The sequence below is a fragment of the Neovison vison genome, chromosome X (assembly GCF_020171115.1).
Source record: "Neovison vison isolate M4711 chromosome X, ASM_NN_V1, whole genome shotgun sequence".
NCBI lineage: Eukaryota > Metazoa > Chordata > Mammalia > Carnivora > Mustelidae > Neogale > Neogale vison.
This window is the reverse complement of record NC_058105.1, coordinates 130,181,459-130,204,778: the sequence shown is the minus strand read 5'-3', so window position 1 is coordinate 130,204,778 and position 23,320 is coordinate 130,181,459. Positions and strand designations below refer to the sequence as shown.

The 23,320-nt window shown below is 46.5% G+C and overlaps 1 protein-coding gene across 7 annotated transcripts in view; it reads left to right on the top strand.

Annotated features, from left to right (window-relative positions):
* Positions 1-5,529: 5,529 nt before the first annotated feature.
* Positions 5,530-23,320, top strand: part of GYG2 (glycogenin 2) — a 37,242-nt gene continuing 19,451 nt past the window's right edge. The window contains exons 1-6 of one of the 7 annotated variants that reach the window (XM_044236086.1): positions 5,530-5,661; positions 6,768-6,897; positions 11,816-11,957; positions 20,369-20,543; positions 21,749-21,911; positions 22,831-22,957. In XM_044236086.1, the coding sequence (XP_044092021.1) occupies positions 6,891-6,897; positions 11,816-11,957; positions 20,369-20,543; positions 21,749-21,911; positions 22,831-22,957 (614 nt within the window). In that variant the 5' untranslated portion in view covers positions 5,530-5,661; positions 6,768-6,890. Of the gene's footprint in view, positions 5,662-5,740; positions 5,761-5,846; positions 5,864-6,007; positions 6,069-6,767; positions 6,898-11,115; positions 11,249-11,815; positions 11,958-20,368; positions 20,544-21,748; positions 21,912-22,830; positions 22,958-23,320 lie in introns of those variants that run through there. The other 6 variants (XM_044236088.1, XM_044236089.1, XM_044236087.1 and 3 more) reach the window with 6 other exon arrangements.

Sequence of the window (23,320 nt, the reverse complement as noted above, 5' to 3'; positions counted from 1 at the left end):
ATATATGTCTGTAAATATGTAAATATATATTTATAGAATATATTTATAAATAAAAATATATAAATATACCTACATTTTACATATTTATATATTTGTGTATATATCTTATTTACAAATCTTATTTACAAATTATATGTACAATTGTATATGCACATTTGTATAATTATAATAATTATAAATTATATTTGTAAATGTATATTATCTCTATATTTATATATAAATACAATAAAATATATATCTATATTACTATAGATATGTATATATTTATAGAGACATTTATATAGATAAATATATTGACCTATATTGATCTACATATTGATTTATATAGAAATATATATAGATATTGATTTATATAGATATCTATATATTTATATGTTAATAGATTCATATAGATACATTTATAGGATATAAGCTGATATTTATATATGTTACATCTATGTATTTAGTTTTGTATCTATGTATCTAGTTTAGTATCTATGTATTTATAATAAGTTTGTATTATATATTTATATATACATATATTATTTATATACTATATAATAATATAACCGTGATATGTATTTACATACATATCATAGTCTACATAAATTATACATTTATATGTAACTATATATTATAAATAAATAACATCTACTGTTTAAAAATAAATTAATATGATATACAGGATATGTAATATGTAGACAACAATATATTACGTATATATTATTATATACTGTTATATTATGTAATATATTGTTATTATGTTGTTATATTATATTATATTATATATATAAATACAGAATGCAAATAATATATGAACCCCAGTACTTACATGATAATAGCACTAGGAACTGTGTGAAAAATAAACTGTTAAATTCGATTTTACACAAGAGCACACGACACTGGATGTCATTGGTAGTAAACGGTCAGTAGCAATCTCATGAAGAGGGGCGGGGGACGGGGAAAGTGCGCGGTCTTACAGAACCCACCACGCGCCCTGTGGGGTTCATGTGCCAAGCCCGGAATTCGGCAGGTGTGTTTAAAGGTGTATTAAAGTGCTTGGTTATCCGCTGAGCCTCATGAGTTTGTGGGTGGCTTGAATGTTCGGGGTCCCCATGTGCCAGCCTCCACCGCTCGTCGAAGAGCACAGCCCCCCGTGCCCCACCCAACGTGCGAGGCATCCCCTGGGAATCTCGGAATTATTTGGATAAGCACCATCGCCGTTTTTAAACACGAAAGTTAGTCTTGGTGTCTCTTCTCCGTGATGTCCTTCCCTACGCCCTGCTCAGGCTTTGTGCACAAAACACACCGACAAGAGCCTGTGTTTGTTGACGGACCTGTTGTGAGATCTTGTGATGAAGACACAGAAGATGCCTGGGGTTGAGGGGGAGATTGAGGGAGGGGAGCCCGTCCTGTTGCATGAACACTCACCTGAAGGTCAGACACAGAAGGATGGATTTGCTTGTCCTGCTTGTCCTGCATCACACGGGCTGCTCTTGCGGTTCCTAAGGTCAATGCTCTTGGTGGGGGGGGGGGGTCCGAGTTGACTTCCCCCATCCCTGTCCACACCATGGACCTTGACCCAAATCCATATGCATCAGAGTCCTGCTCTATGGATAGCTCAGGATGCAGAAACAGTCCACCGAAGGACAGACGGTGTCTGGACATTCCTTCGACTGAAAGCACCCGACAAAGAACAGGACATTTACCCACAGAGGGCAGTGAAATGGGCTGGTCGGGGGCTGCGGGCAAAACCCAACACTGTCACCTTTAACTGGAGACCAAAGAGGGAGCAGGGAGATGGAACCACTGTAATCCCGGCCGTTCCCTCCAGCATGGGCACACCGTCTCCCTCGCTCCGGCTCAAACCTTGGGTTGACAGCTCATATCCACGTCCGGCATGCTGAGAAGATGCTTTTACCGTCTTGTCTGGCTTTCCCCCCATAGTGGAAAGTAAAGCCTGCAAAGATAAGGGGTGTGTCCCCAGTGCTTGCCACAGTGACACATAGGAGGAAGTCAGTAGGTATTTCTTAGTTGCACCCATGCTAAAATGAATGAATGAATGTGTTTCATTCTGCCCAAACTGCCTGCCCACACCCTAGCAGGGGGCACGGGCTTAAACCCATAAACAGATGTAGGGTTTTAAAAATATCCATGATAGGGACGCCTAAGTAGCTCCGTCAGTTAGGCGTCTGCCTTCAACTCAGGTCATGATCTCAGGGTTCTGGGATCGAGTCCCGCATCGGGCTCCCTGCTCAGCGGGGAGTCTGCTTCTCCCTCTCCCTCTGCTGTTCCCCCTGCTTGTGCTCTCTCTCACTCTGTCAAATAAATACATAAAATCTTTTTTAAAAAATTAAAAATACATGATATATTGAAATATTAGAAACTGTAATATGCCCATATTTGGAAGACCTTGGTACAACAACGTGTAAGCAAAAATGAGAAAGCCATCTTCTTTATTTACAAAGCCAGGTATTGAAGAAATATGCAAATGTGGAAAATAAGGCCGCTCTTTCCCGCTCCCCAATTTTTGTTCAGGAAGATATATTTATTTTTCCACTAAAAATGTGTGATTTGGGTAAAGCATAATGGGCGTCTTGTAATTATCTTCAATGTATTAAGTAAAGAAACATCTAAAAATTTTCAGCTACTATTTCTAAGATGGAAAATATAGATGTCGATAACCAACGTAAACAAATGTCTTGGGGTTCCTCTATCATTTTTAGGAGTCTTGAGGAGTCTTATGGCCAGAGCGTTTGAGAACTTCTGCTAGGTTGTACGAGACAGGACCTTGAAGTCACTGAAAGCCCATCTCAAAATGGGTCAGTCCATAAAGAAAATATCACCTCACAAGACCTACTGAGGTTTGAGCCTCTGTGGTGTAGTGATTTGAGAGTTCCATAATTTCCTCCAAGCGTCCAGCTTCGCTGGTTTTGGACCTCACTGTTGCAAGGCATTAGCTAGATTTACTCATGGCCACAGATGGCTGCTGTAGCACCAGCCATCACAGCTTCGTCCATTAATATTCAGGGCCCTAATTAAGAGCATTTCCTTTCGTTTCCTTCTTTTAAGGATAGAGATTTCCTTGCAGAAGCCACCAGTCAACTTCTGAGTCCTGTTAGACCCACGATGTTCCACAGCATCCCTCACCCAAATCGATCAGATCAGGTTGCGTGAATTCTGGAGGAGAATCCCAGCTCCTTCTCTCCCAGTTATCACAACGCTACAAAGCAAAAAAAAAAAAAAAAAAAAAAAAAAAAAAAAAAAAAAAAAATGCACGGCTTCATCTTAGGTATTTAGCTCGTTCTAAGTAATCTCCGCACCTAGCGTGAGACTCGAACTCCCCACCCTGAGATTAAGAGCCACGAGCTCCCCCAACTGAGCCAGCCAGGTGTCCCTCCACGGGTTCATCTTCAACTTCAGCAGGTCTTTCTTCCACGGATGATGTTGAGTCGCAGCAAAGGAGGGACTGAAAGTAAACCAGTAGCCTAACCGACAAACATTTTGTCTATTTCTTGTATCAAGTGGTTTGCAACTGTAGCTCTTCATGCACCACGTTTACAAGCGGGTACAATGTGGATACATTGTTGCAATCAGGATATCCTGTTTATAATGGCAAATACTCTCTCTCCATCTCTTGCTTGTCCTCTTCAGATTAATTCATCGGGCTTTGGTCACCAAAAAAAAAAAGTGTGTTGCGCAACCAAATCAAAAGAAAAGTTGGTGTCTTTTTCGTAGTTTCTGGGTTTGAAATCTATCCCAACAGATGGTTATTATCGTCTGGGTGGCTCAGTGGGTTGGGCCGCTGCCTTCGGCTCGGGTCATGATCTCAGGGTCCTGGGATCGAGTCCCACATTGGGCTCTCTGCTTGGCAGGGAGCCTGCTTCCTCCTCTCTCTCTCTGCCTGCCTCTCTGCCTACTTGTGATCTCTCTCTGTCGAATAAATAAATAAAATCTTTAAAAAAAAATAAAATAAAATAAAAGAAAGAAAGAAAGAAAGAAAGAAAGAAAGAAAAGTTTTATCCTGGACCAAGGCTGTGGCCGGGGACTGGGGAGGCTCGCCTGCGGCTTACTGCCTTCTGCCCTGGTTTCGGAACACAAATTCTGAGTAGTAAGGATCCCACAGGGCAGGCGGGTATGTGGGGCAGGGGTGGGGTCATGATTGAAGTGTGTGTTGGGACACGAGGCAGCTGCTGGGACGTCTGAAACCTTCTGTTTGAACATCTCTGCAGTTTCCCCCGATTCCCTCCGGCTGCCATGCATCTTTCTCCACCTTCTCCTGCCACACCTCTACCTCGCCCATCAATCAGAACAGAGCGTGTTGCTTGAGCGTGCATCACGGGACCCCCACCCCACCCCACCATGCACCTGCCATTGTTTCCTGTTCTGCCGAGAGCTGCTAGAACCTCCGCCTTCCGGAGAACATACGGGGGTAACAGGATACAGAAGGGTTGTTGGAGGGACAGTAGAGCCATGGGGTTTCTTCCCCAAGCCAGCTGGAAAGAGCCATTCACCCCAAACTTCCTACGCTCTCATAGAATGGGCATCCACTCCTTCTCTCAGGTCCTGTCTTTGTTTTTGGAGGCTGGGGAGGAAGTGCTCCCAGCAGCTGGGGGTGGAGACCAGGGAGGCAGTCTGGACCCTACGGTGAACAGGATGGCCCACCCCAACAAGGCTGGAGCTCCTGAGAGGCGAGACCCCAGCAGGGAGCTTGGGTAACCTGACTTTTGCTCCTGATAATTCACCCAGATGCCCAGGATGTGAATGTGTCCAAGAGCCAGAGCCTTGTGCTCTACTTGGAGAGAGATGTGCCCACTCCGTGGAGAGTGGGGAGGCTGCCCTCTGCACAGTCCATCAGCTACCAGGAACTCCAATGAGCATGCAGACCCCAGATGGTGCCCTCTGCCTTTTGTCTTTATTGTCGCACACAGACCTCTGAGACATATGTCAAGGAAGCTGTGGGGGAGACCAGGGAAAGGAGAACACCCCCGTTTCTTTCCTCAGGGCAGAGGGTTCTGCTTGGCTCAACCCCCAGCTGGCTTCCACCCAGAAGGTTCTCTTGCTAAAGGACAGAGTTTCTCAATGAGGCTCAATTGTCGGGAAACATTTTCAGTTGTTACAAGTGGGGGTCTGGGTGTTCCCGGCACTTGAATGTGGAGACCAGGGGTGATGCTCACAATCCTACAAGATGCACAGGACGTCCCACCTCAAAGAATGGTGCAACCTCAGATGTCAGTCCTGCTGATGCCAAGAAACAATGCTTTAAAACAAGGGACTCTATCCAGCCACCCAACCATCCATCCATCCATCTCTCCATCCATCCATCTGTCCATCCCACCACACATCTGTCCATCCATCCATCCATCCATCCATGCATCCATCCATCCAACCATCCATCTGTCCATCCAACCACACAACTGTCCATCCACACACGGACGCACCCACCCGCTCGCGGCGTCCTGCGGGCCCGCACAGCCGCCCTCCTGCACGCGCACGCGCGCCCTCGCTCACGCACACACTCACTGGCGCCTCCGCCCATGCGCGCACGGATTCAACTGCTGAGGCGCCAAGGCTTCATTTATCTTGCGATCCTCTCCCGCGTCCCGGCGTGCGCCGGTGCCTGACACCTTCCTTCGCCCACCCCCGGAGGCTGTGCGATCCAGTGCGCCGCCGTCCCTGCGGGTAGGTTTCCCAGCGTGGCCTCTCCAGCGCAGCCGGCTGGCCTTGGGCCCAGGCTACGGGGCCACTGCAAACATTTACTCTGGAACGGGCTGGGTAAAGGTTAAATGTCCCAACCTCGACACCTCGGGCTCTCGGATTCCGCGGGGAGGGGGCCGCGGGGGGCAGGGGCGGGGCGCGGGATCGGAAGGCGGCCGCGGGCCCAGTACGGCTCTCTCCCCGCCGCGGGACCCGCGGCAGGCGGCGCGCGGGGGAGGCGGGCTGGGGTTGCGGCTTCTCGGTGGGGGACCCGCGCCCGGGAGGCCGAGCGGGGGTGGGGCCGGGCTTCCGGCGAGCGGCCAATCGCGGGGCGCGGGCCGCGGAGCCCTCCCAGCGCCGACCGGGCCAGAGGCCGCGGGAGCGCGCAGGAGGTGTGGGGGGCGAGGGGTTGCGGGGGGCTCGAGAGCAATTTGGGGAGGGCGCCCCGGGAGGTGCGGGAACGCTAGGGAGGCGCGGGACGGTGGGCGTGGCGAGGGCTGGGGCTGCGGGAGCGCGCAGGGGGTGCGGGGGCGTGGAGGCCGCTTGGTGGTGCTGGGGGCCCGGGGGGCGCAGGGCTGCCCGAGCGCCCACGGCCGAGGTGTGCAGGGTGGGGAGCGCACTGGGGTCCTCGCGGGAAAGGAGGTGACGGGGCCGCGGGGCCAGGATGAGCTCGGGACCCCAGGAGCGCGGAGGAGAGGCGGGTTGCAGCCGGGTCGTAGGTGACTCCATAGCAGTCGGGAAGTCGAGGGGCGCCGAGCTGGAGCCCAGGACGAGCCAGAGCCGGGAGAAAGTGGGGGGCGCAGCAGGGACGCTTCTGAAACCCGGGCAGGCAAGGGCCTGAGGGTGTCCCAGGGCAGGGAGGACAAGCGGGGCGCAGAGGGTTGCAGGGGACTCCGGGGCGAGGACGGGGCGTCGCGGGGAGCCTGGCTGTAAGGCAGAGGCTGCCCAAGAGCATGGAGGGCGAGGTGCAGGGCGTGGGGGTCGTGGGTGTGGCTTCCGTTCAGTGGCGCACGGCTGACCCGGGGCGGATAAGGGGGCTGTGGGCTGGGGTACAGCTATGGGTGTCTGGAATGCTGAGCTGTCGCCTGCAGGCCTGGAAATCTGCGAGGGTCCCCTGGAGACCACGCCTCCGCTGGGCCCTGCCTCAGGCGGCAGAGTTCATCCACCACGCCCAAGAGAGCCCAGGCGCACGGCGGCTCCACTGTGCCTAAACCATGCCGGGTGAGTCTGCAAACACCTTCCGTCCAGCCTCCCTGTTCCGACTGGTCCCTGTGAGATCCATCTGCTCTGGGGAGAACCCCCCCCCCGCCTTTGCCTGCACAATCACCCCCAGGCCCCTCGTCTCCCCAATGCCTCCCCAGCGTGTCCCTGGGTTTGCAGAGACTGGCCCTGCCAGGCGCAGATGGAGAAGGGCTGAGTCTCACCCACAGGGAGGGGTCCATTTATAGCCTGGTCAGGGGGCCTGCAGATTCCTGAATTTCCCTTCTGTAAAACACAGCCCTAGGACTTTAAATGGGCTTGTTTCTGGAGCACAAAATTTCACTGAGTGCTTTTCTGACCTACTGGTGGACAGAGAGGAAGCTCATGTCCCTAAAAGTTTAGGAACACAGTGCCTTTGGGGTTTCCCAAGTTCAGACCACAGGCACACTTTGTTATTCCAGTAAAATTGAGATAACGCCCCTCACCCCACCCCCCCAGCAAGGCAGCCGTCGTGGGATGGCCACACGGCTGGGGCTTACAGCAAGGGCTGGCCCCCATCAAGGATCAGACTCAGTCCTACGCACCCGCCTTTCCAGGGGGCTTGTGGACATCCGATGTGGACAGTTCAGAGGGCTAGGAATTAGATAATGGGATTGTGGCCCTAACCTGTAAGAGAGAGGCATGTTCTGTTTTTATCAAGAAGACCTCCACCTTGCCCCAGACCACACCTGACCATCCATGAGCCCCCCCCCCCACTTTTTTCTTAAACAACAGGTAACTTTGTCTCAGAGGAGCAATTTGGTAAAATCACGGAGCAGTTTCGAGACTGCCCTCTCCCTGGCTGGCCTCAGAAAGGAAAATGGTTGAGGCGGGCCCCGAGGCATGGTTTCCTGTGGTTCCCGCTGTAGGAATCTAGCCTGAGGAGAAGCAGAACGGTTTCTCTGTTCCCGGGAGCCGTTTGCAGGTCCCCAGAATGAAAACTACTTTTCCCCCAAAACCCGCAAGGGTCCGTATAATGGCAGCATTCAATGGGCAACCTTTGGACGCATCTCCATCAGCCTTGGAATGTGCTCAAAGACCTGACGTGTGTATTCGGGGAACAAAACCCACCTTTGAGTAAAAGGGCAGGGATGGAGGGGGAAGCTGGCCATGTTATTTTGGGGAGGGGGGAGGGTGGATAGAAAATGGAGTGAGTGGAAGACGCACAAGGACCAGAAATGGATAAAAATGAACCCTTCTCTCAGATTCGTTACGAAACTCTAAGCCACCACATTCTTTGGGTGGAACTTCATGTTGAAAAAATATGAATTTTTTTTTTTTTCTTAAACCATTGCTTGGAGTACAGCCACTCGTGTTCTGTGTTTCCCCGAGTCCCCACCCTGGCACCATGTTGGGGGACAGCGGACTCTAATTGTGTCCTGGGACAGTCACGGAGGTTCTTTGATGCCACCATGAGACTTGGTCATTGGTAACTTCTTAAAAGCAAGACCGTGTGGTCCCTGGAGACCTGTTAATGAATTTCCATCCTGTTACCTTAAAATCCACTGGTCTGTCTTTGTGCCTCTAATGGTGGCTCTTCTCCTTGAGGGATCTCACAACATCAGGTGTGGGCCCTGGTGGCCAGCCTTCATGTGGGCACGTCTTCCTCGCAGAGCGTGATTTTGTGTGTTGGGGTCGCTGGAGAGAGGGGGTCTGCTCTCCCAGGGTGCTCTGGTGTCACCCTGTTGACAGGACCATGAATCCCTCCATCCTAATCAAGGACAGAGTTTACGCGTTCTGTAGACCTAGCACTATCTCTGTCCATCCTGCAAATCACGATGTGAGATGGGGCCCACAGGAGATGTGTCTGAAGGATTCTCATTGAATCAGGAAGCTGTAGGACAAATACTAGTCCTCGATGTGTCACTTGGGGTCCCCAAAGCCCTCCCAGATGTGCTCCCCTCCATGAACCATGGAGCAGCTCTGCTCCCAGGACCTCCCGGCTTCCCCCTGCCTCACACGTGACTCTTTCTCACGTGGAAGCAGCTGATGTGTTCAAACAAAGTAGGTCTGAAACGTGAGATGGTTGGAAATCTAATTGTTCTGGTGTCTGGTTTGATAACTCTCCCGGGAAGGAGGCCCATATTTATCAACCATGGTTGAGTCAAAACAGACCCCGACAATTGGATTGCGGTTTCCTTAGTGATCCTTGAGAGGATAAAGGAGGAGGAATAATCTAGTTGGGTACTTTTCATGTCTTCCTATTACCTTCCATTCAGAAGGACCTCGATGTTCTCTTTAGAAATATCCAACCAAGATGTGATGTGAATTTTATTTTTCTTTGAGGAGGATCCAGTTTAAATTGTTGGCATAAGAAATATGTAGCCAAGTTACAATGATAGAAATGGAGCCTGAGAGGGTATCCAGGTGATTGCTATTTTCTCTAGTGTGGGTGTGGCATTACCGGGTCTGCTTCCTGAGTTTAATGCCCCAATTTATTAGGGTCCTAGGGCTGCCGTAACAAATCCCACAGATAGGATGCCTTAAAGAGTATATATTTTTTTCCTCCCAGTCCTGGAAGCTGGGAATCTGAGATCCATGTGGGGCTGAGGCGGGTTCCCCCTGAGGTGTTTCTGCTTGGTGGGTAGACACCACGTTCTCCCCATGTCCTCATGTGGGCATCCCTTTGTGTGTGTGTCTGTGTTCCCGTCCCCTCTTCCTGTAACGACCCTAATCTTGGTAGATCAGGACTCATGCCAATGACCTCAGTTTATCTCTTTCAAGACCCATCTCCAAATATACCCATATTCTGAGGTCCTGGGTTTGAGGACTTCCTACGAGTTTGGCCAAGGGAGGGGGGACATATTTTAGCTCATAATACGCACTGATTACAGCAGTTACGTTTATGTCCTTACCAAAATGCAACAAAACCAGTGTATGCATTAACCAATTTTGGTGACTTTGCTCTTTGTGTTATATTCTGTCTAGTACTTTCCCTTGGGCTAGTGCAGCTGCACCTTCCTCTTGTCTGGTCAGTCATCCTGACATAGGGTGGTCTGTTCTGGATATGGGACTCTTTTGTCACCCTGAGGTCTCTAGAGGACCCCAGTCTTTGTTCCCATGTCTCAGATATGTCCATACGGGGTGTCTCCTGCCCCTCGAACATCTCATAGATACAGGTGGATAGATATATGGTAGATAAGATGGATAGATGGATTGAGAGATATGATGGATGGATGGATGGATGGATGGATGGATAGATAGCTATGTTAGATGGATAGATTGATGACAGATAGATATGATGAACGGATGGGTAGATGGATGGATGTATAGATGGATAGATAGACGTAAGGATGGATGGATGGATGGATGATGGATGGATGTATAGATGGATAGATAGACATAAGGATGGATGGATGGATAGATGGATGGATGGATGGATGATGGACAGATAGACACAGGGATGGATGGATAGATGGAAAGATGGATGGATGGATGGATGGATGATAGGTACATAGACAGACACAGGAATGGATGGATGGATGGATGGATGGATGATAGATACATAGAAGGACACAGGGATGGGTGGATGGATGGATGGATACGTGGATGGATAGATAGACATGATGGATGGATAGATGGATGATAAATTGTAGATCGATGAATGGATGGATGGACTGATGGATGGATGAATGGTAAATAGGCAGACGTAAGAATGGATAGGATAGATGGATGGATAAATGGATGGATAGATGATAGATATGATGGATGGATAGATGGATAGACAGGCGGGTACATATATTCATACATACTCTGGGGAGCTGCAAAGTTGAGTTTGGAACTTTACTCTCTGAGAATAACCCACAACTCACAGTGGAGAGGCCAGGAGTTCACAGACCCTTCTTAATTTGGGAAAGCAGCAGCAGCAGCAGCAGCAGCAGCAAGAACAGGCAGACAGGAGCCTGCTGTAACAGGCGCATTTTGGAATTTACCCCCGTGGAATGTGGAAGGTCAAGGAGGTGGCCCCCCCCATCCTGGAAAAGGAAGCCTCAGAAGTTTGCATTTGCCACGTTATATTTAGTGAGAACGCCCGTCCTTTGGGCCCTGCTTGGGGAGCTGCTGGCCCGGGGAGGGGAGGACGCTCTGCTCTTTGAGAAGCGAGGTCTGTGTGTTCTCGCCCCGCGGTGCGTGCTGAGAATTTTAATTTCTGCACACAGCACGGGAGCCTGCACCGGATTTCTTTAAACTGCTGTCTCTCCCGGCAACACGCTCCTGGAGGAGCAGGAATTAAGCCGGTTGGAAGTCCCCATGAAAGCTACCACCACTGCAAGGATGCGCTTAGACTGGAAATTGCGGTCAATTGGATCCCCTGTTTGCATTTTCTCCCCTCCGAGTGAGACCCTGTGAAACTGGGCATAGTTTTGTGTTGCTGTTTTGTTCTGTTCTGAGTTGGGCAGGCGTCTGGATCTTAGTTCAGATACTTGGGCAGTTGCTTACATGTTTTGATTTGTTTGTGTCTCAGATTCAGGTATTTGGGGTGAGTTTTTTTACACTCGAATGCAGAGAAAAATAAGGCATCACTCACAGGCTCCTTATGCATCTGTGTGTCTCTTTGTGTCTCTTTGTGTTTGTGTGTTTTCAAAGGGAAAGATGTGGGGGGGTGCCTGGGTGGCTCAGAGTCTTGATCTCAGAGTCATGAGTTCAAGCCCTATGTTGGGCAGAGAGATTACTAAAAATGGAAGGAAGAAAGGAAGGAAGAAGGAAGGGAAGAAGGAAGGGAGGGGGACAGGGAGGAAGGGAGCAGGAAGGACGTCAGTAAAGTGTTCCCATAAACATTGGTAAACTATAGAGCAGTTACTTGATTCAGCTGGTGGAGCTTCAGAAAGGGGTGACCACCAACCCTGCCACCTCCTGATTTCCACCAGGCTCGTGACTGTGGTGTCTTTGTCCACATCCGCAGTGTCTGACCAGGCGTTCGTGACTCTGGCCACCAATGACGTCTACTGCCAGGGCGCGCTGGTCCTGGGACAGTCCCTGAGGAACCAGCGTGCAACCAGGAAACTGGTGGTGCTCATCACCCCACAGGTGTCCACTCTGCTCAGGTAAGTCGGGGAGATGCTCCGGTGCCCGACTGGTTCCTGTGGCTCTCGGAGGTCCCCAGAAGTGTCGGTGGGTCTGGAATTCCCGCTGACTCAGCGGGCATTTGATGCTGGTCCACTCAGTTCATCACCAAAGGAAGCAAGTGTTGTGGAGGAGGTGAGAGTTTTCAGGTTGGAAGTTGGAGCAGGTCACATGGGGTTCTGCAGAATCTTGCAGGTGCAGAATGGGTTTCTGTGTCCTTGTGCATCTCTGTCCCCATGTGCAGTGTTCCCTGGGAAGATGAGTGGACATTCCTGCACGGGGCTGGGCCATGTGCAAAGCTGTTCTGTGGTGGTGAGCGCATGCCCTGAGTTTCTCACGATGGCTGAAAGCCATGTCTTGAGATGGCCATGCAGGGCTTGAGATGGGAGGTCAAGGATGAGTCCACGGTTAGGTTGACAGGGTGGATGCCTATAGGTCCTTGAGCACGTGCTTGCAATTGTGGACACCTGAACCTGTTGGCACCCTAGTTCTGTAGAGTGGGTTGTGCATTCCAGCCTGAGTGTGGGGTTGTTCCCATCTGTAGACACAAGGAAGGTGGTGTCCCCACAGTATCCTAAGTGGCACTGGTTCACTGGGGAGACCATTTGTTCCTTCTGGATGCTCCCAGGTGACGGACGTCATCTGGATGGAGCATGTGCATGGAGACTTATTTTGAAGGGAGCTGCTGTAGGAATAGAGTTTCATGAATTTGGGGCATGGTCCGGATGCCTGCAATATGGAAGAACTTGCTCTTGGGCAAGGGCAAACGTAAAGAATGATGGAAGTGTTTAGTGACAGACGCGTGGGCATGAGGTTCTTCCAGTTTGTCTTGGCTGTGGGCGGCGTGCATAGGGCCGTGGTATTCATGGGTGGGGTGAGCCTTGAAGGCAGGAGAGTAAGGTTAGAGGACACCTTTGTGAAGTTCGGTTGGCAGATGAGAATCAGACTCTGCATGAGCAGCATTTGAGGACACGGAGAGGCCCAGAGTTTGCAGAAGCCTGGAAAAGTGTGCATGGGCTCATCTCTGGTATGAGCTCATCTCTGGCATGGCCCACTCTGGGAAGGGGTTGTCCCACTGAGCAGGGGACACCAGGAAAGGGAGCTGGGGCAGGCGCTGGAATTCAGTCTGGTTATAGTAGTCACAGAGAATTCATTCCTCAGTGCAAGGACATGGGCCGTGGAGGGGTTTCCTGCTCTGTTCCTCCCTACATCATTAAACGAGTGATGTCAGGTTCGCTTGGCCAGCTCTCAGGGCTGAGATCTGAAAGGCCAGTTCTGATTCGGACTAGGTAGTCTGAAGCAATGAGAACCCACCTGCTCCTTGACGAAGCGTCAGCCCACTTTTTGTATCAAGGTGAAGGTGGAGAAGAATTGAAATCAAGGCCGAGCAGACAAAATGTTTCTCTAGGTGAAGGCGGGGACATCGTACTCCAGTTCAGGGAGAGACGCATCATGAAAAAAGTTAGTGCATGGAGCATAAGGACTTTGGAAAAGATCCGAGGGGCACTTTTAATAAAATTCATGGAAGTAGAGACTTGTTGATACAAATGGAACTGCTAGGGTGGGCTGAGTCGAAAGGGTTCCAGCCGTGAGCTGTGGAAATGTTAACAGCAAATAAAAATTGCTAAAAAACTAGACTTTTTAGAGACCCCATTCCATGCCACCTTCCCTGCAGACTGTAAGAGTCATTGATGTGGAAAATGTCAGGGGCTTCCCACTATTTGAGCAGAAGTGTGTAGAGTAGGAAGCTTTAAAACAGAGCTAAGTCTGCTCCCAAGCTGAGAGCAAATGAAACTGGCTTGGAAGCACGGACATATGTGAAAAAAATTCCCCATGGTGAAGAAACACCAGAAAAAAATGGGTATCACCAGAGGGGAGCAAAGGAAATAAAGACCGTAAACGTAGATGTCTGTGTACTGACGACTTTCTAAGGTTGCAGTGATAAGGATTTCTGGATACATCCAATAAGCCCTCTGGCCAAGTTTATCTGTTATTAGCAATTGATCAGAAGTGATTCTCAAGCATGTAGGTGTTTACGGATTTTGCTACTAAAAGAAAAAAAAATTGTCATCTGCTTGGTGAACATTGTATCAAAAACCACAACTTAATGAGAAAGATCTTTCTGGAAGGACAAGGAGGCGAGTAAGAAAACCTGGTATTGAGGGTAAATAATCTTTGTAAATATATTTACTAAACTGCACATTTAAGAAGGACCCATGTTATTTGATATATGTATTTTTTATCAAGTTTTTTTTTAATATTTCTTTTAAATTTACTTATTGGACAGAGATCACAGATAGGCAGAGAGGCAGGCAGAGAGAGAGAGGAGGAAGCAGGCTCCCTGCTGAATAGAGAGCTCGACGCGGGACTTGATCCCGGGACCTTGAGATCATGACCTGAGCCAAAGGCAGAGGCTTAACCCACTGAGCCACCCAGGCACCCCTTAAGTTTTGATTTAAATTCCAGTTAGTTAACATACAGTATAATATTGGTTTCAAGCGCACAATATAGTGATTAGGACTTCAAAACATCACCTGGTGTTCATCATGACAAGTGACCCCCCCCCGACCTTATCCCCATCACCTCCTTAACCCACCCCTCACCCACCTCCTCTATCTGGTATAGTTCTCGAATAAACGATGGACAGTGTTATCAGGTCACAGGTAGAAGAAAAGAAAAGCAGAAACAGTCATACAGTTTTCTAAGAGTAACAACCCAGGCAAGGAACCCTACATAATAAAGAGTAGAATTCACATTTCAGATACACTGCTCAAGATCCTTGGTGTGCCGACAATCACCATATAAAGCATATTAAAAAATGCTATTTGGTAACAAGCAAACACAAAGAACGGAAGAGGGAGAGTATTTTTATAGTTTTCCTAGTGTTTAACTCACAAATGAGGCAGACACGTGAGTAAATTGATCTAATGAATAATGCATGAGGTATCTCTTAAATGTTATGCATTATGTAAATGGTAATCTTTGTTCTCACCAGCATGGACCACTTAGAAAAATTGATTTTCTACTCTCAGTATGAGGAGGTATTTAATGTGTCACTTGGAGGAGGAATTGAATGTTATGGTCTTTGACTCTACTGTAATAAAACTAGACATTAATGGCAAGCTGAATTTAAAACCAGCATTACCCTTGGACACTTTAAATCAGAAATTGCTAAACACTTCATAAGTGAACAAATCAAACCTTGAATTCTATGGTGCTTAAAAAAAAAAAAAAATATTCGCATTATGAATGCTACCTCTAGAAACCAAAGGGGAAAACTAGAGGCATTCCAGAGAGAAACTTTAAAATCAGTGAAGAAATAAATTATCGAGGTCAAAAAAATCTTACACTAAAACAAACAAAAAATACAGAAGGCAAATAATACAAAAATTAAAATCAGTAAAGAAATTATCCAGTCGGAAAAAAAGTAAATAAAAAAATACATAAGTCAAGAGAGAAGAGATTCATAAAAACTGAAAATGGGGAACAGGAAACAAGTCCAAGTGTTGGATTATCTAAGAGTAAATTAAGATGACAGAAAACACAAGAATCCAGAATTAAAGCGAAAAAGTAGTCATTTGCAAGCAACTTCGATTTTAAAAGCAAATAGGACACAGAGCACTTTGCTGGTGAGATTGATGAAATACTCGATTCTTGTAGGGAAACTCAGATGACCCTGCATTGATACTAGAAGGCATAGAAAAGACTGCTCACCAGTACCCCAGGGTAGAAAGCAGAGAATGTTATCAAAGGCTTATCTAGTAGAAGGTTCTGAGCCGGGGCAAGTTATAAAGAACGTTCTGTTACGTTGGGTACAATGAATGGATTTCCATGAGATAGGAGCTATCTCAGAGCCCAGGGAGGGAAAAATAAAGAATGTGTTCATTTATTTTAAGAAACCATCCTAATCTTGATACCCAAACTTGATTTACAGGTTTGGTTGTGTTTTACACGTAGATGAGAAAAACCTTGACATACATAAGAGTAGGAAGACCATGCGAGGTATATCATAGAAAAATAAATGGTTCCCTAAGGAAGACAGTTCATGACCTTTGTATAATTCAGCGCATCCATGTGTACCAAGATGAATTCAGGTAGATGATGAGTGTAAAGGTAAAATTTTTTAAGGATAGAAAAATCTTAGAAGTCAGGGTAAATCAGTAAATCAGGGTGTCTCAGCCTGGGCAGTATTGAAATGTAGGGTTGGATGGCTCTCTGAGAGAGAGAGGAGGAACAGGTTGGGACAACCTGGGCACTGGAGGGTGTGGATTAGTGTCCCTGGTCTCCACCCACCTTATGTTGGTAGGATCACCATCCACAACCAGTGTCTCCAGACCTTGCCATAGATGGATCATTCATCTCAATGATGGATTCATTCATCTGAATGTGGGGGAAACTGTCTTAAATAAAAGCAGAGGAGGCCACCAGGATCTCTATAGGTCCGAAATACTATGTGTAAAAGTAAAGATCAAACAAATCAACTAAGGGACACATTTACAAAATCTATCATGGGGAGGAGGCTTGTTGGTCTATATAATAGCCAAAGAAGTCTTAAAACCAAGCATCACAAATGGACGATGGATCTCACAATGGTGGAGGGTATGAACCATCAGTAGGTCTATGGGGGATATGTATGACCAGCTAGGTTGTCAGCTGTCTTTGTAAATGTTGGTGTTTTGGAGGACAGACCTTTGTCTTTGACATCGAATGACTTCATTAGACTAGAGGCAAATTGGCTAAAACCCATTCTCTCCAAGTGTTTCAACTTAATCAATCTTTACAGTATATTTCCTCTTGCCAAAGATGAGCTCTTTGGTCCCTAGAGAGAAACGCATCCCTTTGTCCAGATGCCTGACCTTCAGAGTCAGACCAGAGGCTCCAGCAGACGCAGAGTAGGCATGCTGACCCTTAGGGACCAAGATGGGAAACACGGGGTCTTTCTTGGTTGCCTACTGGCCCATCAGTCCCCCTGGTGATTGGAGGAAGTCATACTTTTTTCATAGAACGGTCCTGATAAAACCAAAAGGACTCCAGAAGAACACACGACTGTCCTCCATTCCTGTCTCCTCAGGGTCCATAAAAGCTCTCCACGCCGACTTTCTTCAGTCTCCTGGTCCACTCAAGATGAACTGTAAAATATTCAGAAACATCCAGGAATCTTGGGAAGGTTCAGGATTACAGAATGAGTTAGCATTTATAGGACCCATTACATACTTTGTAATCACTGGGAGAGCTGAGGAACAGTGCCCTATGGTCCAGTGACAAATAGTGACAGGTGACTGAAAGTGACGAAGGGTATGGGTATGAGGACCACCACTCTGTTTTTCCAGGCTGTGTGGCCCAAGGGCAGAGTGGGGGTAATCTTTCAGCAAAAAGCTTCAAATTATAGTCTTGAGATTTCATTCCCATCCCAGGCACTTATTTTGAGAAAACAGGCAGAGCTGAACAAAGGGATTTGGGGACATACATCACAGTCTATTTCTAGCAACATGGAGTGATATTTCTTTTGCCTTCACCCTCCCCGCCCCCACTCCCGGATCTTTATACAACCCTAAAGATGCCATAAATTCCATAAATAACTGGGTTAAAAGCAAGGGAACCTTGGCGATGAGATAGTGCTTTCTCAGAGATGTAGGTACTTTTAATAGCATTTGATGAAAAAGCATCAAAAAAATATAAGATACAAGCTGGTACAGGATATAACAGATAGATCCCAGAAGCACCAACATCTGCTTCCTAATGGAATTTTCAAAAGGAGTGAAAGAGAGAGAACAAATTGTAGGAATTAACTCCTCTCCCATTTCGGCTCTGAGAATGCTGTCCCTTGAGTGTCGAGCAGAATGAGCGGACACACATGTTGATACCCAGGGGTGGTGTTAACAGAGCACCAAGAACAGAGGAAGGTGCTAAAAGCATTTCAGCGTTGGTCAGCTTGAGAGAGCAGATGTCTCGGATTTTCTGGGCAAAGTAATTTCATGTATCTGTCTACAGAAGTATGGTTGATGTAGCATAGTACATTAGTTTCCAGTGTATGGCACAGTGATTTGATGTTCTGTGCATTATAGAATGCTCACCAAAGTAAGTAGGGTCACTGTATAGAATTTTGACGGTATTATTTCTACATCCCCTGGGCTGTACTCTTCACCTCTGTGACTTACTCACTTTATACTGGGAAGCCTGTACCTCTTAATCCCTCTCACCTGTTTTACCCCTCAAAATATCTGGTCTGATATTTTGATTATATCATCAAAATAATTTTGCAATGAGTTTTCTGTATCTAGCCAAATCTGTGCAGTTCAAAAGCAAATTAAAGATGTTCCACATACATAAAAACTTGAAGATTTTACCCCTGGATGATGTTTGGGAACAGAATTACTTGAGGATATCCTCAAGCACACTGAATTGTAAATCGAAGGAAGAAAAACTTACAATAAAGACATAACACTAAACCAATAATATGAGTAAAACTCAAAGTTAATTGTAACTGTGTTGAGGCATAGTTATGAAAATAATCTGGAATTTGCCCTCCACGCAGAGGTGAATGAGGGGGGCCGAGGGACAGACGTTAACATAGGCTGATGTTCCTGTCTCATCTGGGGTGAAGAGAGAGATGCTGACTGTCTTGACATTCAGTAGAGAATATAAGTTTTAAATATGTGTGTCGAAATACGAGGGTGGTAACCATCAGAAGACTAGAAAGGATATGTACAACTTCCCAAGCATTAATGGAAAATGCATGGAATGTGGGAAATAATGTAATCCTTGGGGGGAAAGGATTAGAAAGAAGAAGAGACTGTGATACACATTAAAAAAAAGGGGGGGTGGGGCGCCTGGGTGGCTCAGTGGGTTAAATCCTCTGCCTTCGGCTCAGGTCATGATCGCAGGGTCCTGGGATCGAGCCCCGCATCGGGCTCTCTGCTCAGCGGAGAGCCTGCTTCCTCCTTCCTCTCTCTCTCTGCCTGCCTCTCTGCCTACTTGTGATCTCTGTCTGTCAAATAAATAAAATAAAATCTTTAAAAAAAAAGGGGGGGGTAATAAAACTGTAGGACTCTGCTCGAATATATCAATGATCATACTAAAGGTAAACGGGTTTAAAACCCCATTTAAAGGAGAGAGAAGTAGACATAAAATCCAGCCGTATCCTAGACATGTACAGGAGGCAACTTCAATCACAACACAAAATGTTGAAAATAAAGGATGCCTTTGATAGTATATGATTCTGTTCCCAACCAGGACTTAGTTATTATACCTGCCCTTGTGATTTTCCATCTATGACCTTTTCCCTTCTTTCCTGTGTCACAACCTTGACATTTTCAAGGAGTACTAGTCATTTGTTTTATAGAATTTTGGGGGCTTGCATTTGTGCAATATTTTTTCAGTAGTAGACTGAGATTATGGGATGTTTTTGTGTTCTGTTACTGGCGATTTAAACCTTGATCATAGCATTAAGGTATTATCGGTGGGGTTATGATTTTTGTCTTTGCAATGGATGGACACCTTGGAGGGGATAACTTTCAACATATGAAAATATGCTGTTTCTTTCAAAACCTTTAGCCATTCATTTTAGCATCCATCGGTGAACCTTGTCAGCAATCATTATTACGGTGGTGTTATCCTAATGGTCATTTTCTGTTTCCCTCATTTCTAATTCATTTTGTATTTGGAATTCTAATTGCTGCTCCTTCTTTGACATTTACTTATTTATTCAATTATGTTATTATTATGGACCCATGCATATCCATTTTCTATTATGTTTGTTTGTTTTTTGTTTGCTGTTTGCTGTTTGTTTGTTATTTGTTTTGTTATTCAAATTCCCAATTGACTCCCCGTATCCTTTGGACATGCCCTCATCTTTTTTTTGGCTTTTTCTTAATTTTTCATCATCACAAGACATTCTAACCTATAATGAAGTAGAATTTAAGTCAAAAAAAAAGAGAAAAAGGAAAAAGGAAGAGAGGAAAGTTTCATTTTGATAAAAAGGACAGTCTTTCAAAATTTGAGTCTTGAACTTGTATGCAACTAACAATGTAGGTTTTGAATACATAAAGTAAAAACTGGTGGAGATTGTAGTGGCCATCTGTCAGTTTCTACCTGCTCAGCATTCATTCCCATGTCCATGCCATTTTCATAGAGAATTACCTTCCTAAGGGATGACTGGAATCAGTCCACCTAAGACAGTTGGGTACAGTTGTCAAGATGTTCAAGTGTGCGTAACGTTTAAGTATGAGAGGGTATGCAAACTCCATGGGAAAAATAAAGCCTGAACGTGAAGATTGCCATGAATTTGATGGGGTTTTGGATCCATGCTTCATGTGTGTGAGTATCGAAGGGATAGAATGTCCTGTGTTGAATGTTCCCTTGCTCTCCTAGTACCTAGTGTGTGTCTTTCCAGGGTTATCCTCTCGAAGGTGTTTGATGAGGTAATTGAGGTGAACCTGATCGACAGTGCAGACTACATCCACCTGGCCTTTCTGAAGAGGCCTGAGCTTGGGGTCACCCTCACCAAGCTTCACTGTTGGACCCTCACCCATTATAGCAAGTGTGTCTTCCTGGATGCAGATACTCTGGTGAGTACAGGGGGGTGATGAGGATGAGATGCTCTACTTGATAAGGAACCCCTCAGAGATAATGCCTTTTCCTTTTTAAGGAGACTGTTAGTGTTTACGTGTGGATTCCCAGCAAATAACATGCACTGGTGTCACCAGCCTTGACATTCATTGCATCAAAATCAGCTATAACGCAATGCTAGCCCTGCTCTGACACTACCCAGGACACCAGTGGATTTGAAAGCATGCTCCTTCCCTAGGAGGGCTTTATAATCACATGGTCTTATCTACACAAAATAGAATAATTAGAAAAAATATTTGGCCTTGATTGCATCTTGACTTACATAGTTTGGATTGGACTGGTACACGGGGCTTCTTAGGCTGAGGCATCCTCCTCTTGTCAGTTGGGGTAGTGACCTGCAGTGTAGGAGCCTAGGATGGCTACTTTCCAAAACAGCCATTAGAACATTGAGACGTAACATGAAGTCAAGGTGTTGGCATGCATTCTAGTTTGGTTTGGTTGTGCCAAAGCAGCTCTGTAGGAAGATGGACAGGTGCAGAGGAAAATAAGACCAGTAACACAATTGGAGTCACGTTTTCTTTTTTCCAAACAGCACAGTTTGGAAAGTCAGTGGGTGTTGGAGGGGTCTGTAATCAGTAGGCAAGTTCTAGAAGGCAGCCGATGTATTACATTGACTTGTGAACCTCTCCCTTCATGTGTTTTCAGAGCTTCGTTGCTCACATTTGGTAGACTAAAGAGCATATGCAGTCAGGCGAGTTTTGTAGAGAATTTTAAGAACCTTGAGAAAATAATTTACTTTCAGAAGTAGTGTTCCATCAATCACTTGAAATAAACCAGAGAGCCTTCTCTTTCGAATGTAAGCGGAAAAGGAGAGTCAGTCCAAAAAATGGGGCACCTAGGTAGCTCAGTCTGTTAAGCATCTGCTTTTGGCTCAGGTCATGATCTCAGGGTCCTGGGATCAAGTCCCACATTGGGCTCCTTGCTCAGCGGAGAGCCTGCTTCTCCCTCTCCCGCTCCTCTCTGTCAAATAGATACATAAAATTGAAAAACAAAGAGAAAGGGAGAAAGAAAAGAAAGAAAGAAAAGTGGGCACAGGTTTCCAATCACTAGACATTGACCATCCTCAAGTTTCTGCTGCATTTGTTACCTGCATCCTGGAGGTAAGAGAAGGGTGCTACAGGTTCCCCATGCTCTGCTTTGCCAGGTGCTAGCCAATATCGATGAGCTGTTTGATAGGACAGAGTTCTCTGCAGCCCCCGATCCCGGATGGCCAGACTGCTTCAACAGTGGCGTTTTTGTCTTCCAACCGTCTCTGGAGACACACGGCCTCTTGCTGCAACATGCTACAGACCACGGCAGCTTTGATGGTGAGTGATGGGAAGCTGAAAATGGAAGTGGAAGAGGATGGGGCTGTTTCTGGTCCCCTACCCCTGTCCTGCCCTCACTTCCCCCAGATACACAAACGGCATAAGTCAGTGAAGGGTATGGTAGAAGAATGTGGCCAGACAGGGTGACAGGAAAAGGTGAAGTTAGTAAGTAAATACACAGCAGAGAAAAACCACAGAAGAAAATATCCTCAGTGAGTAGGAAGAACGGTTCCCCAATCCTGATCAAACAGTAAAGTGTAGGCAAACCTCTCTCTGAAGACCAGATAATAGATTTTTTTTCCCCCCAGCATCATGGATCCTATGAAATCTGCTGCAAATATTTAACCGTGCAGGTGTAGAGTGAAAGTAGCCATTGACAATACTTACATGAGCATGGCTGTGTTCCAATAAAACTTTATTTACAAAAGTGGATGCAAGGCTCAGTTGGGCAGAGCCTGGTAGAGAATAAAGGGAACAACTCTGGGAAGCAAAGCGAAGTTCGTGTTTGACTTGAAGGGACATGAATAGATGGGACAATGCTAGGATTGCCATCCCGTAGAAGAAAATAGAGGACTGATGAAGAATTACCTGTGGGTAAGGACCGGGATTTGCCCATAAAGCCCTGCAGCCCCTGGATAGAATTCATTGCGAGAGTTGAGAATTCGAGGGACACTACGAGGGTTTATTATCCGTGGCTTGGGTTATGGGCGGAAAGTTTTGGAGAGAATATGCATGTTAAAATGAATGGTTTGGGTGATCCATCCTTTTTGAGACAAACGGTCATATTGTAGCAGACAGAGAGAAGAAATAAAATGGGACCCCGCGTGCAGGTGGGTTAAGCCCTTCACACACATCTTGAATTCTTTGAAGCGCTCTACCATCCGTGATGGGCCTCCTTGGGTGTGTGTTCGCCATTTAGGGGCGGATCAAGGCTTATTGAATAGCTTCTTCAGTAGCTGGTCAACGGCAGACATCAACAAGCACTTGCCGTTCATCTATAACTTGAGCAGTAACACGGCGTATACCTACAGCCCTGCTTTCAAACGGTAAGTTCTCCACTTTCTATCACCATCCAGGCCTGCTGCCTTCAAGCAGCCCTGTCTCTAGAATCTTTACTAGCTTTTGGAATTTGGGTTGGAAAATACTAGATCATCCCTCTGCTTGCTTATTGCTTTAAATTGTAGGTAGTCAAGACCGTAAGTCATAATGGGAGCGGTTCCCAAAGGGTGGTCTCAGGAACCTCCATGGTTCTTTCGAATCTCTGCAGTCAAAATGACTTAAAAAATAAGTCTTCTAAGATGTTATTTTTTCTTCTCTCTCTTTTTTTTAATAAGTGCACAGCGGGATTTTACAGAAACTCCATGGTATGACTAAACAAGGCGCTAAAAAAAAAAATGAAACAATGCACT